This window comes from Hemicordylus capensis, chromosome 2 (genome assembly GCF_027244095.1).
Source record: "Hemicordylus capensis ecotype Gifberg chromosome 2, rHemCap1.1.pri, whole genome shotgun sequence".
Lineage (NCBI taxonomy): Eukaryota > Metazoa > Chordata > Lepidosauria > Squamata > Cordylidae > Hemicordylus > Hemicordylus capensis.
Genome location: NC_069658.1, coordinates 414,071,640 through 414,090,308, shown reverse-complemented (window position 1 = coordinate 414,090,308; position 18,669 = coordinate 414,071,640). Strand labels below are relative to the sequence as shown.

General features: G+C 44.3%; 1 protein-coding gene across 8 annotated transcripts in view; it reads right to left on the bottom strand.

Annotated features, from left to right (window-relative positions):
- TEX2 (testis expressed 2) overlaps window positions 1-18,669 on the bottom strand; it is a 165,930-nt gene that overhangs the window by 3,896 nt on the left and 143,365 nt on the right. For 7 of the 8 annotated variants that reach the window (XM_053293666.1, XM_053293665.1, XM_053293669.1 and 4 more), the window contains 2 exons: window positions 15,633-15,758; window positions 11,161-11,370 (listed from right to left, as the gene is read on the bottom strand). In XM_053293666.1, coding sequence (XP_053149641.1) covers window positions 11,161-11,370; window positions 15,633-15,758 — 336 coding nt within the window. The remainder of the gene's footprint in view (window positions 1-11,160; window positions 11,371-15,632; window positions 15,759-18,669) is intronic. The other variant, XM_053293662.1, reaches the window with a different exon arrangement.

The window sequence follows — 18,669 nt, the reverse complement described above, 5'->3', positions numbered from 1 at the left end:
GGCATTGTATTGTGGGGTGGGGCTCACATTTCATTCATTCATTTGATTTCTATCACATTTCATTCATTCATTCATTCTTTCACATTTAATGAAGATCCAGCTTTTGAAAAGGATGCCTGCAATGGCGCTGTCTAAAATCACCATCTTCCCTTCCCTGCTATCCCAATAGTGCACCAGGAAAGGAAGCAATGTCATGACTGCTTCCTTTTCCTGGTGCATAACTGGGGGTGGCGGGAAACGGCCATAGTATGTAATTATAGGCTGTGGCCATTTCCCCTCCAATAATGACCAGGAAAGAGATGCAATGTTGTGGTGATGTTTCTTTCCTCGTTCATTATAAGGCGAAATCAGGGAAGGAAAGGTGACAATTTTAAATGCTGCTGCAGGCACTCAATTTCTTAACTAGATGTTGACTAAGAAGGTAAGGCCCCCCCTCCCCCCCTGCTGATGCATCAAGCCAATACCAATGTATTGGCTTGATGCAATCCAGGTCACCTTGGGAATCACATGCACAATTTGCTCATTACCAGGATCAGTTCAATCCCAATGGCAGTGTGCATGGCCCAAGTAACTCTAAATTGGACAGTTACCTTGCATAAACAAGCATCATTTGCACAAAGTGCCTATACCCACTTTTGGTACATTTACCCCCCTCTCCACAGCAACTCTCAGGAGAGGCTTTTGGGGGTGGACACAGAGGACTGCAGTAAGGAGAAGGGGAACGGACTTCCTGCCATACTGGTAATTAGAATCCAGGCCATTGTATTTATTTCTTTGATCAAGCCGTTTGTTATGCTCAGTTTTCTACTTACAAATGAGGCCAAACTAATTAAAGAACTTCAAAAAGGACAGATTTCAAAGTATCTCATAGGACAAAAGCATTCCCCAATGTAATCATATTAGAAAATAGTTTTGTTCTCTCTTGCAATTTTCCCTAACCAGAGCAGCTTGTAACAAAGAATTTGATCTCCATAACTTCTCTCATGAGGAGCATTGATCAGCCTGCTGTGATCAATTTGCAAACAATTTTGCAGATAAAATTACTTGTAATTTTACTTGTAATGAGTTGTATGTTGGCTGACTTGGATGTTGAAGATTTTTGCAAACCCAGAACTGAATGTTGCCGACATACCATCTGGTCCTATTAGATTGGGTACCTTTCAGATTGTGTTACCTGAGGAGGTGGACAGGCTGCTTAGAAGTTTGAGACCTACCACAACTGTGTTCAATCCTTGCGCTTCATGGGTGATGAAGGTGGCCAGAGAGGGGCTGGGTCCATGGGTGTCAGGGATGGTAAATGCCTTCCTGAATCAGGGGGTGATGCCCTCCATCTTAAAGCAGGCAGTAGTTAGACCACTCCTGAAAAAGCCATTTTTTGGACCCTGCCCTCTTTAACAGCTTCCGGGCAGTTTCTAACCTTCCATTTTGGGGCAAGGTATTGGAGTGTGTGGTGGCATCTCAGTTCCAGGAAGTGCTGGAAGAAACTGATTACCTGGATCCTTTCCAGTTTGGCTTCTGGCCTGGATATGGGACAGGAATTCTCTTGATCACCCTGGTTGGGAGACAGACAGTAGGAGTGTGACCCTGTTGATTTTCCTATATCTCTCAGCGGCTTTCGATACCATCAACCATGGTATCCTTTTGGGCCACCTCTCTGGGTTGAGAATTGGGGGCACTGTGATACAGTGGCTCTGGTCTTACCTTGAGGGTTGCACCCAGAAGATGGTGCTGGGAGACACCTGCTCTACCCCTTGGCCATTGGGGTGCCACAGGGTTCTATTTTGCCCCCCATGTTGTTTAACATCTACATGAAACCACTGGGAGAGGCAATCCATAGGCATGGGCTACCTATCATTTAAGTCGGCTAACACCAGGGAGGCAGTGTCTGCGGGCTGTTCTGGATTGGATGGGGCAAACAAACTTAATCCAGATGACAGAAATGCTCTGGGTTGGTAAAACTAAGTTATCTGAGTGGCAACGTAGATTTGGTTCTGGATGGGGTCACACTCCCCCTTAAAAACCAAGTTCTCAGCTTGGGGCTGCTTCTGGACCCAATGCTGTCCTTAGAGGCACAGATGGCAGCAGTGTACAGGAGTGCCTTTTACCAGCTATAGCTGGTATGCCAGCTGTGACCCTTCTTTGAGAAATTGGACCTAACCTCAGTCACTCATGCACTGGTAACATCCAGATTGGATTATTGCAATGCACTATATATGGGGCTGCTCTTGAAGACAGTTTGGAAGCTTCAGCTGGTCCAGAATGCTGCTGCAGGGATGCTTGTGGGTGCTCGGCACTCCTGAGGATTACACCTATCCTAAGTGGGGCAGCGGGGAAATGCTTGACTAACAAGCAGAAAGTTGCCGGTTCGAATCCCTGCTGATACTACATCGGGCAGCAGTGATATAGGAAGATGCTGAAAGGCATCATCTCATACTGCGAGGGAGAAGACCACGGTAAACCCCTCCTGTATTCTACCAAAGAAAACCAGAGGGCTTTGTGGGTGCCAGGAGTCGAAATAGACTTGACAGCACAATTTAACTTACAGCAATTTAACTTCACTGGTTGCCCGTTTGCTTCCAGGCCAGATGCTGGTCTTGATCTTTAAAGCCCTACATGGCTGAGGGCTTGAGGCCAGGGTATCTGTCGGACTGCACTGGCCCATACAAATTTGCCAGAGCTTTTTGTTCATCATCTCGAACCCTGCTCACAGCCCCGCCACTGACTGAGATTCGGTTGGCAGGGACAAGAGACAGAGCTTTCTTGGTTGTGGCCCTTCAGAAATGGAATGCCCTCCCAGAAGAACTTCTCCACACCCTCTCCCTTAGGGTTTAAAAAAAGATCTCAAAACCCATCTGTTTAGAGGGGCTTTTAAAATAATGTTATGATAAATTTGACATTATTTGTTTTTAATTGAGTTTGTTTTAATTTTTATGCTGTGTTTTATTTTTTGGTTTTAAACTTTAAATTACTTTTACTGTTGTGAGCCACCCCAAGCAGTATTGTACTGGAGGAACAGGATATAGCAATAGCAATAGCAATAGCAATAGCACTTACATTTATATACCGCTCTATAGCTGGAAGCTCTCTAAGCGGTTTACAATGATTTAGCATATTGCCCCCCAACATTCTGGGTACTCATTTTACCGACCTTGGAAGGATGGAAGGCTGAGTCAACCTTGAGCCCTTGGTCAGGATCGAACTTGCAACCTTCTGGTTACAGGGCGGCAGTTTTACCACTGCGCCACCAGGGGTATAAACACAACAACAACAACAACAACAACAACAACTCCTCAATGTCTGGATAAAACAAACCAGTCAATAAACCTGTCTGACTGTAAACAACAACAACATCATCTTTCCTCCAAGACATAACTACTGCATGATCTATAGGAAGCTTTATGAACTGCCTTGGTCAGCCTGATGGATGATCTCCAATTGGGAATTGACAGAAGAAGTGTGACTCAGTTGGTCCTTTTGGATCTCTCAGCAGCTTTCAATACTATCGACCATAGTATCCTTCTGGAGTGTCTGAGGGGGTTGGGGGTGGGAAGCACTGTTTTTACAGTGGTTCCACTTCTACCTCTTGGACAGATTCCAGATGGTGTCGATTGGAGACTGTTGTTCTTAGAGATCTGAGCTTAAGTATGGAGTCCCTCAAGGCTCCATACTTTCTCCAATGCTTTTTAACATCTACAGGGAACCACTGGGAGAGATCATCAGGGATTTGGAGCTGGGTGTTACCAGTATGCTGATGACACCCAGATCTACTTCTCCATGCCAACAACTTCAGGAGCTGGCATATCCAATCTAAATGCCTGCCTGGAAGCAGTAATGGGCTGGATGAGGGAGAATAAACTGAAGCTGAATCCAGATAAGACAGAGGTACTTATTGTGTGGGTCAGAACTCCAGAGACCATCTTGATCTACCTGTTCTAGATGGGTCAAACTCCCCCAAAAGGAACAGGTTCTCAGTCTGGAAGTACTTCTAGATCCACACCCCTCCCTGGTTTCTCAGGTTGAGGCGTTGTCCAGGGGTGCTTTCTATCAGCTCCAGCTGATACGCCAGCTGCACCCAATTCTCAAGACCAATGACCTCAAAACAGTGGTACTCTGTGGGTAACCTCCAGACTTGACTTTTGTAATGCGCTCTACGTGGGGCTGCCTTTGTATATAGTCCAGAAACTTCAGTTGGTTCAGAATGCGGCAGCCAGGTTGGTCTCTGGGTCATCTTGGAGAGACCACATCACTCCTTTGCTGATGGAGCTTCACTGGCTGCCAACTGGTTTCCGGGCAAAATACAAAGTGCTAGTTATAACTTATAAAGCCCTAAACAGCTTAGGCCCTGGGTATTTAAGAGAGCGTCTTCTTCACTACGAGCCACACCGTCCATTGAGGTCATCTGAGGAGGTCTGGCTCCAGTTACCTCCAACTCATCTGGTGGCTACACAGAGACGGGCCTTCTCAGTTACTGCCCCGAGAATGTGGAATGTGCTCCCTGTTATGATCCTCCCCATCTCTGGCAATTTTTAAAAAACATCTGAAAGCCCATCTTTTCTCCCAAGCTTTCCCAGCTTTTTAAAATTGCCTGTTTTAATTTTGTGATTGATTTTAAATTGTTGAATTGTTTTAACTTTTTATGTGTTTTAATTGTTTTATGTTAACTGCCCAGAGATGAAAGTTTAGCAGGTGTAGGAGTTCGATGAAACAAACAAACAAACAAACAAAGTCAATACAGCAGGTCTTTTCCAAGACATACAGAGAAACAAAGATATAAGTCTTATTTGAAAATAAAGTATTTATAAAATAAGATATTTATTTATAAAATATTTATAAAGTAAAGAAAATATTTACTTGAATAGCAAGTTAAATATTTTACCCCCCTGGCTATTCCAAGAACATAAAGGCCCAGAAAGATCAGGTCAAACCTATCTAGTCCAACATCCTGTTTCCTACAGGGGCCAATCAGATGCCTCTGGGTAGCTCACAAGCAGGAGACAGCAGCATACCCTTTCTCCTACCATTGCTTTCCTGCATCTGGTATTCAGAAGGCTCTGAATGTGGGAAGTTGCTAGCCTCAAGATTACATGACACCAATAGACTTATCCTCCATCGAATCAATCATTTCAACCCTTTTAGAGCCATCTAAGCTAGGGGTTCTCCCCACAACTTGTGGCAGATAAATTATGCACTGTGTGTAATTACTTCATTTTGTCTGTTCTAAATCTCTTGCCAGTTTAATTGAATGACATCTGGTTCTACAGTTGCAAAGGAGGGGAAAAACTTCTCTCCATTAACTTTCTCCACACCATGCATAATTTTATACGCCTCAGTTATATCCTGCTTTTCTAAATGAAAAAGCCCCAAACATTATAGTGAGCCCTTTGGGGACAGGGTTCCATCTTATTTGTTTGTTATTTCTCCATGTAAACCGCCCTGAGCCATTTTTGGAAGGGCGGTATGGAAATCGAATGAATGAATGAATATTAGTTGCCCTCTTAGAGATGTGGAGACCAGAGTTGTACACAGAATTCCAAATGTGACCACATCATAGGTTGTCTAGGGGCATTATAGTATTGCCAGTTTTATTTCCAACTCCTAGCAGTCTTCTTTATATATAATTCGCTAAGGCATACCCGTGGCTAATCCCATGCGTACCAGCTCTCATGAGAGTTTGGAGAGCTGCCGGATAGTGATGGGGATGGGCAGGGGGAAAGAAAATGGCAGCAGCAGCCATCTGGTCGGTAGGCCAGGGAGATAACTGTGGTGGTGGGCAAATGAGGGCAGTGAGGGCAGGTGGGGGAGGAAACGGAAATTAGAAAGCACTGCCAGCCAATGGGGAGAGAAAGTGCCAGCGAGGGAGGAGAGAGAGGGAGAACTAGGGGTGCAGATGATCTGCGCCAGACCAGCTAGTGATATATTGTAATTATTAGGAAGCCAAGCAGCTTCTATATTCAAATATTTTACCTATTTCTTAGATGTAGCTTGCCTTTAAGAAATGAAATGCCTTCCTCCAAGACTTACAAATATGCAGTTTGTCACCATATTCAAGCCATCAGCTCCTACTTTCACCTAACGGTACCCAGATACCTCTGACTTATGCTGGCATGACAAGGACAGAATACCAGCTATAGGCACAAGAGAATTTTAAGCCCGTACAATATGCCAGCACTTGAGACAGATACTGACATAATAGTGCACTGATGCAACTTTGCCTAAACAAGAGCCAAAACATGGGAGGCAGAGAAGAGTAAGAATTATAAAGACATCTTTTTAACTTGGTCTTCAGTGATTTTTAAATGTTTTGATTTTTGTTTTATGTAAACCACCTAGAGCTCTCTGGGTTAAGTGGTGTAAAAATATAACAAGAAAATAATCTTATTGTCCCTCCAACCTTGGTGTGTTGCTGAAAACAGGATCAGCAGTTAAGTGCAACAATTAAGGGCTAGAGCGTCAACAGGCATATGGATAAAGTTAATCCAGTTGAGATAGTATACTTGGACTTCCAAAAAGCTTTTGATAAAGTTCCCCACCAAAGGCTCTTGAGTAAACTTAGCAGTCATGGGATAAAGGGACAGGCTTATATGTGGATTGTTAACTGGTTGAAGGATAGGAAAGAGAGGGCAGGAATAGTTTTCACAATGCTAATATTAGGATGCCCTTATACAAATTATGGTGTGGCCACATCTGGAGTACTATGTAGAGTTTTGATCACCGTACCTTAAGAATGATATAGTGGAACTGGAAAAGATGCAGAAGAGGACAACCGAGATGATCAGGGGTCGGGAGCACCTTCCTTACAAGGCAAGGTTACAGCATCTTCACCTCTTAAGTTTGGGAAAGAGACAACTACAGAGAGGCATGATAGAGGTGTATACAATTATACATGGAGTGGAGAGAGTGGACAGAGAGGAAAATGTTCTCCCTCTCTCAGAACACTAGAACCAGGGGTCATCCCAAGAAAATGAAGGCAGGGGAATATATGATCAACAAAAGAAAGTACTTTTTCAACACAGCACACAATTAATCTATGGAATTCTCTGCCATGGGATATGGTGATGGCCACCAGCTTGAATGGCTTTAAAAAAGGGGTAGACAAATTCAAATAGAGGTCTATCAATGACTACTAGTCTGGTGGCTATAGGCCACTTCCAGCCTCAGAGGCAAGATGCCTCTCAATAAGAGTTGCAGGGAAGAAACAGCAAGAGAGAGGACATGCCCTCACCTCTTGGCTGGGGGCTGCTCAGGGTCATCTGGTGGGCCATTGTGCGAAACAGGATGCTGGAATGGATGGACCATGGGCCTGATCCAGCAGGGCTGTTCTTGTGTTCTTAATGCAGTAACAGAATCAGTGATTTAGATTAATTTATGAATTATTGATAGAATAGATTAATTTATGAATTATTGATAGAATCAGCTGTTAATTCTGTATTTAGTGATCACAGACAATGTGATCTTACTCCACATCTACTTGTGTTATTTCAGGAATTAATTAGCAAAATCAGCAGTTAATCTAGTAGTTACAGTGAGGGAAATAAGTATTTGATCCCCTGCTGATTTTGTCCGTTTGCCCTCTGACACAGAAATGATCAGGCTATAATTGGAATGGTAGGTTTATTGTAGCTGTGAGAGACAGAACAACAACAAACAAACCCTCAAAAGCCCAGTGCCCAAAAGTCAGCGATGGATTTGCATTGTAGTGATGGAAATAAGTATTTGATCCCCTATCAACCAGCAAGATTTCAGGCTCCCAGGTGTCTTTTCACTATATGTAGGTAACGAGCTGAGATGAGGAACACCCTCTGTAAGGGAGTGCTCCTAATCCCAGCTTGTTACAGTACCTGTATAAAATACACCTGTCCATAGAAGCAAGCAATCACTCAGCTTCCAAACTCACCACCATGCCCAAGACCAAAGAGCTGTCAAAGGATGTCAGGGACAAGGTTGTAGACCTGCACAAGGCTGGACTGGGCTACAAGACTATCGCCAAGCAGCTTGGTGAGAAGGTGACTACAGTTGGCACGATAACTCGCAAATGGAAGAAACACAAAATAACTGTCAATCGCCCTCGGTCTGGGGCTCCATGCAAGATCTCACCTCGTGGAGTTGCAATGGTCATGAGAACGGTGACAAAGCAGCCCAGAACTACACAGGGGGAACTTGTCAATGATCTCAGGGCAGCTGGAACCATAGTCACCAAGAAAACAACTGGTAACACACTACGCCGTGAAGGACTGAAATCTTGCAGTGCCCGCAAGGTCCCCCTGCTCAAGGCAGCACATGTATAGGCCCGTCTGCAGTTTGCCAATGCACATCTGAATGATCCAGAGGAGAACTGGGCGAAAGTGTTGTGGTCAGATGAGACCAAAATCAAGCTCTTTGGCATCAACTCAACTCGCCGTGTGTGGAGGAGGAGGAATGCTGCCTATGAGCCCAAGAACACCATCCCCACCGTCAAGCATGGAGGTGGACACATTATGCTTTGGGGGTGTTTTTCTGCTAAGGGGACAGGACACCTTCACCGCATTGAAGGGACGATGGACAGGACCATGTATCGTCAGATCTTGGGTGAGCACCTCCTTCCCTCAGCCAGGGCATTGAGAATGGGTCGTGGATGGGTATTCCAGCATGACAATGACCCAAAACACACAGCCAAGGCAACAAAGGAGTGGCTCAAGAAGAAGCACATGAAGGTCCTGGAGTGGCCCAGCCAGTCTCCAGACCTTAATCCCATAGAAAATCTGTGGAGGGAGCTGAAGGTTCGGGTTGCCAAACATCAGCCTCAAAACCTTTCTGACTTGGAGAGGATCTGCAAAGAGGAGTGGGACAACATCCCTCCTGGGTTGTGTGCAAACCTGGTGGCCAACTACAAGAAACGTCTGACCTCTGTGATTGCCACCAAGGGTTTTGCCACCAAGTACTAAGACATCTTTTGTGAAGAGATCGAATACTTATTTCCCTCACTACAATGCAAATCCATCGCTGACTTTTGGGCACTGGGCTTTTGAGGGTTTGTTTGTTGTTATTCTGTCTCTCACAGCTACAATAAACCTACCATTCCAATTATAGCCTGGTCATTTCTGTGTCAGAGGGCAAACGGACAAAATCAGCAGGGGATCAAATACTTATTTCCCTCACTGTAAGTAAAGTCAGTTCTAAAATTTCAGCTTTAGTCAAAAGTTAGGTAATTGACACAGCAAAGAATTTATCCAGATTATCAACTATTCAAGAATCCAAATATTTATCTACAGGATTGTTTCTGCGGTCATCTTTGCGTGCATTAGCCTTTAATGTCTCACGCTTATAGCCACTTCAACCCTAGATTCCAGTCTCTGCTTTGCTCCTGGACAAGAAGGAACTAGGCAAAATAATGGGCCCCACTAGCTACACCTCTTGGGTAATCTATCCCATTCACCATTCCTGATGACTGGTACTTAAATAATCCCAAATCACGTTTACTAGTAAGTTCTCCTTCAAACAGGGCTTTGGAGGAAACACTGAACCAATATTTCCAAGTTCTATGAGGGCCAGAAGAATTATTGGGGGAGGGGGCATCTGTGGCAGGGCCTCTCACTCTTCCCAGCTTCATCTCTCATCTCTTCAGTAATTTTCTTCCTCACTCTGTGTTTCTAAGATCCAATTACAGGAAGATCTTGTTATTCACAGGTACAGCACTTGCAGTTTCGCGTATCTGCAGTCAGGTAATTAGTATCCAACCTCGGTATATGTGAAAAAACGGGGGGAGGGTTAAACCTGTGGTGGCCGGAAATGACCTTGGAGGTCATTTCTGGCCCCCATTTTGTTTTTGGGAGCCATTTTATAGCTCATTTTAACAAAAAATGGGGCAAACAGCTATTTTTGGAACAGTAGACTACTTGAGTACATGTTAGGGCACTTGTGGGGGGGGGGGAGGGTATTTTCAGCCAAATTTTGGCAGTCTGGGGACCTAACCCCGATTTTTATAGCCTTCATGATCCATCATTCACGGATTCACTCTCCACACACACACCTGGAACAGAACCACCACAAATAGCAGGGTTCTTCTGTATAGGAATGTAACCTGCTCCAAACTCCCAGATGCTCTTTGTGGGCTTCTACAATGAATGCCAGTTGTGAAGACCTTACAGAACAGTACTTATATATAAAGAGGTTGTAAATGCTACTCCAGTGCTATAGTCATGCTCAAAAGCACTCCACCCTATAAAGCAAAGGAGAGAAGTCCTATATGTTTGCCTCAGAACTATCTGTCTTCCTTCAGTACAGGTGCAGCAATAAATAGAAACAGGTAAATGGCTTCACCCTCTTCTATAGCAACAGAACCTCCAGCCTCAGCTCTGGACAACAAATTTCAATCCTGACATTGATATAAACAGCCTACAACACAAAGTTGCTCCCAGTAGGAGTTTAACGTGTTAGCAGTATCCAAGCCCTACTTCTCATTGAAGTTGTACACCTGTATCAGAGCCATACAATTTCAGACTGCAGATGGGAGTTCCATGTGGCTAAGTGCTCCTTTGTACCACCCCCCCCCGCAAAAAAAGCACACACACCCCTCTGCATGTAGAAATCTATGAGTTTCAGCCATGAAACTCACTGGGTGACTCTGGGTCAGTCGCAGCTCTCAGTCTAACCTACCTCACAGGGTTGTTGTGAGGACAAACATAACCATGTACATTACTCTGGGCTCTTTAGAGGAAGAGCAGGATATAAATGAATGAAAGAAAGGAAGGGAAGGAAACCTATAGGGAGCCCACATCCAGAGTGACACACAGGTCTAACATGTCAGCATGAACATTTTGTAAAATGACAAAACGTTTTGCCAGCAATCATGTGAATCATTACATTACAAATTGATGTCATTCTACTGCATGATTTTTAAAATACATTCCTTCTGCCTAATTATGGTTTTCTAGGCAAAATTTCTCTGAAAGTGTTACAGCTCTTCTTTAATGTCTGTGAGAGAAGCAGGGAAGAAAAAAGCCACAGAAGATCCAAAATACCAGAAGGAAATAGCTTCCCCCTTTTCCCAGCTTCCCTCTTTCTCACACAGCACACAAAAACAAATCATTCAGTCTATGCTGTTATGACATCCATAAACATGTGTGACAATTTATTGAGAGTGACTGACAATTCAAACTTGCAAGTTCTTCCCATGACACTTACCATATTCTATCAGTAGGTGGTGGTGGTATATTAACTGCCAACATTCCTTTACATTCCTGTACCTCAACAGTTAGCAGCAGTGGAGTGTTTGAGACCTCTTCAATCTTCTTTTTGATGAATTCTGTCTCCGTTGCTCTCTGGAAATATTTTGACTTGGTAATTTTATCCACAAATCTCATAATTTTACTTGTTCGGTACCCTCCCATGTACCTTTAAGAAAGAGAATAAGGGGGGGGGGAAGGCAAGGACTTTACAACTGTCCCAGGAAAGCAATACTTCATTGGCGGAACACCTGCTTTGCATCCAGAACATCCCAAATCCAATCGCTGGTATGTTCAGGCAGGAATGGAAAAGACCCCTGTTAAAAATCCTGAAGAGTTGCTGTCAGTCACTGTGTAGACAATACTGAACTAGATGGATCAATGGTCTGACTCAATATGAGGCAGCTTGCTATGTTCATATAGGTCCTTAAAATTCCGTGCTATTCTGCAGGTGTGAAGGGGATAATTCCAAGCCTGTCCAACTTTGGCCCCCCAGCTGATTTTGGACGACAACTCCTATAATCCCCAGCCTCAGTGGCCAATAGCCAGGGATTATGGTAGTTGTAGGCCAACATCTGCAGGAGGGCCGAACTTGAGCAGCCCTGCTTTAGGCCATGAATGGCCAATTGGCAGCAAAGGGATTTGTGGCACTGCTGGACAAGAACAGGCAGGCCCATGGGCCTGGTGATGGAACAGAGTCAGACTTATATACCTGCCACTCCTGCATTCTTCTGCCACCTGCAGTCAGTCAATTAAGCAGCAAAAATCTCATGAAGGTCCAAGGGAATGCATGTGTCTTATGTTTTGCTGTGATTGCTATAGACTATCCAAAAGTTCTGGCTATGATCCAGAGGGGATCACATACAGCCAGAGACTGAAGAGTTTTAGTCTCTGAAGCTGCTCACGCAGGCCCCCTGAAGTGCTCTCAAATTCAAGTAGTACTTTGGGGATTTGGTAAGAAACTTCTAAAGGAAAATGTTGCAAAACACACATGCTATTCTTCCCACTTCTTTTCAATTTCCCTTTTAACCAACTCACACACCCTCTTCACAACTGCTTTTAGCATTCAGGAGAGTAGAAGGAGCTGCTTGGGGATCTTGTGGGAGAAGCTGCCAAACGAGAAACTCTGGGAAATGGCAAGGCCTTGTTTGAGAAAGTTGTGTGTGGTGTTGGTTTCAACATCTCGCAATATTACGGATTTCTGCTACTTGGCTTAGCTTGATTTCATCATTTTACTGCAGTGTTCTATCTGATTGTTAGACTGAGATGCCAGTGGGGTGGACGTATAGAATAAAAGTTCTAGAAATAAAAAAATATGCAATTAAAAGCCCAATATGTGTTAGTAAGAAAGCAATGCCTCTGAGAAGTTTGAACAGCACTGCAGAGTTCACTGTGCACATGATCATTCCTGAATTACATGAAATGCATAGGTCGTTTTTTTCTTTTTTTTCTAAACCCAGTCAAGTCAAGGTGGTAGAGGCAGACTACTGATAACTCTATGCAAGAAGTAATGCAAATTGAAACCTATAGATATCTAAGACCTGTGCATGCAACAACAACAACAACACAGGTAGCATTTTGTAGAATTCTTATCACCAGCTAAATTATTAATGGGTTTTTTTCCTGGAGACACTGCATTGATCTACATGCTAGTCAGACCACATCTTAGATACATGCAGATATTCATTCGCGAACTAGCACTATCAAACGCCAGCAGAAATACCTTCCTGTTTACAAATGTTTAGCAACAGTTTCTCATTCAGCCCAAATGCTTCTCCTTTCCAGATGGCACTGGAAGTGTGACAGTTGGCTATTTTTAACCACCAAGTGTGTTTACTGTAACCAACTGGCATGATAAATGGCAATTTGTTCACCACCTTAAAAAGAATAATCTGCAGACTCACTCAAGCATATGGAGTTATTTCCCAAGACTGTAGATCATCGTCCCTTCCCCTGCTCCTCCCCATCCTAGTTATTTAACCCAATGCTAATATCAGATTAGATGAACTGGCCCAGTACAAAGAAGCTTCTTATGCTCGCGACAGGTTAGGATTGCTGCTCAGATGTGCCAAAAAGAATGACAGCAGCATGGGAAGAAGATAGACACCACTGACAGCAATGAGGATTTTATTTGCATTCGGCATCTTTGATGTAACAGGCAATTTACATTTCTCTCATTTGTGTGTTCTTTCAGCAGAAGTGGCTAAGATTGTTTACAGCCTGATGTTGCCACCTCATCACCATATCCTCTATGGCATGCACATAGGCCAGAATTATGTGCTAGTGTTCATAATTTATCCACATCAGAAAAGATCAGGTACAGATACAAAATAGACCAATCAGCTTTGCTAATAAGCAGCATACATCTTAGCTGCCTGTAAAATCTCTTGGCTTTGGAAACATATTTCTGGTGGGCTAAATCTGGCTCAGAACTCTAAAGCAAAGGATGAAATTGGTTGCTTCTGGAGAAGAAAAATAACCAATGAGTCAACTTGCAAATCAGGACCACTTTCAGTGTTCAAAAGAAGTGCTAACAAGATGCACAAGTGACTATTTGAATATATAAATCATTAATTGGAGTCTCCCCCTACAGCAATATATATGTTCCAGATGTGTGGGGTGCTCACGTCTCCACGGGACAGATGTTTGAATTGCCATTGTGCTTATTTATACATTTCTAGCATTAGGACTCATACATTCTGCAGGCACCTCTTTGGATACCCAAAAGCCTTCTTCACTTGTTTATACGTGGGCGTGTTTGGAAACCATAGAGAAAGGTAGAAAATATAAGCACACAAGAGACATGCTGTGGCTCGGACATAGAGGGGTCAGTTTAGTTAGAGCCTGTTGCCAATTCCCAATGCAGGACTGATCTAGGAAGTGTGCGAGAGATGAAGATTCCTTGGAAGAAAGGGATTCACCTTCCCTGGTGGCAGCCGAAGACTGCCATGTGTCTGAAGCAGGGTGCCAAATACCACCCATCAGCCTGTGCACCTGTTAGAAGTGAGAAATCTTCTGCATTGACTCAGCCTCTTTTGACCACTATAGGCAGGAAGAGTTATAATAGGTCTCTCAGTCAGAGTCAGAACTGTTCAGTTGCTGAAGGCTAGAGCCTGTTTGGGTAGGATGTTGTTCTATGTCTCTCTCAGTATGTGATGTTTTAGTTTCTTAATAAATCTTTGTTTTTTGAACTAAACCTACTGACTCCAGATAATCTTTTGGGCTAATCTTCTTTACCACCAAAGCGGTGGTTTACACCTCTGCTGTGTGAGGACTTTAGTGTTTCTTTTCCCACCCCTCAACAGCACCCATATCCAATTCTTCCTTTTTCATGTCGCTAGTGTCTGCTCTTCGACTTAGCTCACACCCTTCTGTGCCACAAGTCTGGTTAAGAAGTGGGGGATGGAGCAGAAGAGGAAAAGCCATTGGCCTTGCGACATTTCCTCTTCTGCTCTGTCCCTTTTCCCATTGTTAGCTTAGCGGCACACAAGGTGCCTATTGGAGGCCATGCACTCAATCAAGTCATGTGGCAGGTGCCACAGCTGCAAAGAAGGCAGAGACAACACCGATGACTGTTTTGGAGTGGCTATGCCATCACTTTACAAAGTGCTGCTCAGATAGCAGGGGCTCCAGGTGAGATGGAAGAGGGCATCTCACTGCCCAATAATCTACCACTTAATCTACACTTGCCCAATTCTCTAATGCTTAAGTGCACTCAGTTATCTGGTTCATGTATTGGTTTGTAACAGGTTGAAGGACAGGAAACAGAGGGTAGGTATAAATGGACAGTTGAGGGAAGTGGAGGGAAGTAAGAAGTCTAAGTGGAGGGAAGTAAGAAGTCTCCCCCCGCCCCTAGATCTGTACTGGGAGCAGTGCTTTTCAATTTATTCATAAATGATCTATGCAGGTTTTGGATGGTATAGAAATATTTTAAAAATCTAGAAGTTGGGGTAAGCAGCAAGTAGCCAAATCTGCAGATGACACCAAACTAAAGGATCTCTCCAAACTGGAGAGACATAAGATTGTTCTTATATCCTAGTGAGCCTGCGTGGGTAAGGTTCTCCTGGTTGCCACTAGCTGTTACTCTGATATCAGAGGATTTGGATATCCTTGACAGCTCAGCATTAAGTCTGAGCTGTCAGACAGGCAGAAACAACTGTGAGACTTTAGAAATGTGAATTCCAAGACAAGACAAACAACATTCAATTGCATTAGTATTGTCTAGACACCATGGTCTTTCAAATGACTTCATATGTGTGCAAGTCAGTTGAGTGGTTTGGGCATTTTCCAATGGCGAAGAGTTTCTTGCTGCTTATAGTACGTATCTGAGCATATGCAATTAGTGAGTGCAGCATGATAAATACTAGTAATGAACTGAACCCAAACATAATCAAATTCACCATGCAGCAAAGACAGAGGAGAACTACTCACCCTTCTGTTCCCGGCACTAAAGGTTTCTCACTTCCCATTGCTTCTGGAGCATCATCTTCCTCAGAAGAGCCAGCACTAGAAGATTCTTCATCGCTGTCTGCAAGGCAATATGCCCGTGGCCTGAAACTGGAGGAAGGGGCACATTTCAATGTCTAAGTGAAACTTCATTAGCATGGGCTGAGACAAGTTTTGTGCACCTTGTATGACTAGGCTGTTGCCACCCAGACACACTTTTCTGTTTCCCTAATTAAAGATGTGCATTAGGAAATCAGACACAGAAGTGTACAACTTCATTTCTACAATATTTTTTCTTTCAACTCAGCTGTGCCGAGCCCCGTTTAAAATGAATCAGATGCTTTATCAAACAATAAGCATCTTGCATGCAATCAAATGAAATGGGAAATCATTTGATGTATAGAAATGCAGCTCCTTCATATGTGACTTTTCAACGTAATTAAATACAATGCAGAGAATAGCAATATCAAAAATATGGATTGGAATGTTTACTTTGCACACATTTTGTCGATGGGCATGCTTGGAAAATACAAGTATTTCTATATGAAATTTAGGACTGATTTTGCAAGTGCCGTATACATACAGAAATTTAATCCCTCTCAAATGTAACTTCTCATTGCCCCCTGCATACAAGCAGAGTTTCATCTGCCTATCATACTGGTTGCTAGGAGTAAAAATATAATTTTAAACAGATGTAAAGGCAGTTAGGGTCACGGATTCAAAGTACAGCTTGCATACTAACAGACCTAAAGGCCTGCACACAATGTACAATGAGGCAATCTCTTTTATTCCTGCAGTCTCCACTGTGCCTGCCAGTACTTTCCAGGTATATTTGAATCTCACAGTGAATCTGAATTCTCAACATCTACTCAATTGAACATAATGAATCTGGTGAAAGACTGGCACTTCCTCGAAACATCGTGCATACGTAGTACTCGCCATACTTTTATCTTGCCTCCCATAAAGCTTTTACCATTGATCAAGTGTACTTGTCATTGTTCTCTCTGCAACTGTACTATTTCACTATAAAGGGTGGGAAAGAGGCGACAAAGCCTTGAATTTGGCTTCACAGAGTATGTGTTGGGCAACTTGGAGATTCCTTCCAGCTTAGAAAGTACATCATATTCCCCGTGAAAAGCCCTCCGGTTTTTTATAAAATGTGAGTGGCTCTCTGTATCTTGGCCAACTACACATTACATAAAAATGCACATAAATGAAATCCTAATTAATTTCTTTTTAAAATTTTATTTTCTCTTTGTGTTTCAGAAAGCTGTTTCATGAACATTTGAGTTGTCAGTAGGTTTGGAATACAGAAGTAAGAGGAGGGCAAGAGGAGTTCCTGACCTTTCCCCTGCCCATTTCCTTGCTACACCAATTGTCCTCCCACCAAGCTGTTTTGCTCCCTTTTGCATTCCACGTCATATTTGCCCTCAAATATATGCACTTGGAACCCTGTGGGAGGGGCAATTTGGTGTGGAGCCAGAGCGGCATGAAGTTGAGCACCTCTCCCTACCATCTTTCCACTCCAAACTGATCCCTCCTAGAGCAGCTAATCCTTTAAAAGGAGACAGACAGCACAGAGGCTCCGTTGCAATTGCACACAAACATAAGTCCCATTCACACATTATGTTCCACACTTGTACGATCTGTGTACAGAGGTACGGTTGTTCACATGTTATGTTGAACGCGAACAGAGCAATACACTCCCCATCTGTATAATTTATTTCAGGGGGCCTGGTTTACTTTTAAAATGTATGTAATAGTCATTTACACAAACTCAAGGACATGTGTAGAAACATCTGAATACAGGTACAACCTAATATCTGAATAGGGCTACTGGTAGCTCTTGAAAAACCTCTCTTAAAAAATGGATGGGCATTTCCAGCTGGGGAGATCTTCTAGGATTCCATCTGATAATTACAGGGTTGCAACTGAACCCAGAATCACCACCAAAAAAAAAGAGTAACACATGAAATATAAAGCCTAAATGATAATCTAAAAACTCTAGTTCCCCATAACTAGATTGAATAACCCATTGAATAACAGGCGCTAGGAAGGGAAGGGGCCCAAATTCGCCCTCCCGCCCTCCCAGCTGCCCGACTTCCCCTTCCCCGCACCCCCCCCAAAGGAATAAGGGCCTCCGCCGCCGCCGGAAACCGCCCTCCCAGCTGCCCGAGCCCTCCTCACCCGAGTCAGCCCGCAAGAGCCGGGCGAAGTGAAAGCATGTTTTCAAAAGGTAAAGAGAGGAGCTCGCGAACAGAGCTCCTCTCTGTGCTAAGCCTCTTCCCGAACTGGTGCTTGGACACACCAGTTTGGGAAGAGGCTTAGCACAGAGAGGAGCTCTGTTTGCGAGCTCCTCTCTTTACCTTTTGAAAACATGCTTTCACTTCGCCCGGCTCTTGCGGGCTGACTCGGGTGAGGAGGGCTCGGGCAGCTGGGAGGGCGGTTTCCGGCGGCGGCGGCCCTTATTTCTTTGGGGGGGGGTGCGGGGAAGTCGGGCAGCTGGGAGGGCGGTTATCGGCTGTGGCGGCGCTGCCGCCAGCCTCCATGCCGCGGCCGGGCAAGGGCCCCAAGCCGCCCGGCTTCGGCGGCGGCACCAGGCCTCAGCCGGCTTCCCCTGCCGCCTCCTTCCCCTGCCCGGCTTCGGCGGCACGGCCAGGCCACGGACATGGCTCCCCCGCCTCCTTGGCCGCGCCTTGGCCAGTGTCCCCCGCCGCTGCTTACCCGGCTTCTATGGGGCAGCTGCTTCTGGCCGCCGGGTGCTGGCGGTCGTGTCTCCCTGGCTCTGTTCTGGGCATGCGCAAAGCGCATGCCCAGAACAAGCCAGGCACGGACGGACACCAAGCGTTTTATTAGAGAGGATGCTAAAAGATGTGCCTTTTTCCTACAATAAAATGAAGTTTTTCTGGCTCTGATCATGCAACATTTTGGAAATTGGTTCATTCATAGTACATTCATAGTGATCCAAATAATCTGTTGATGCTTACAAACAGTGGAGTTTCTTGGATGCTTTAATCACAGC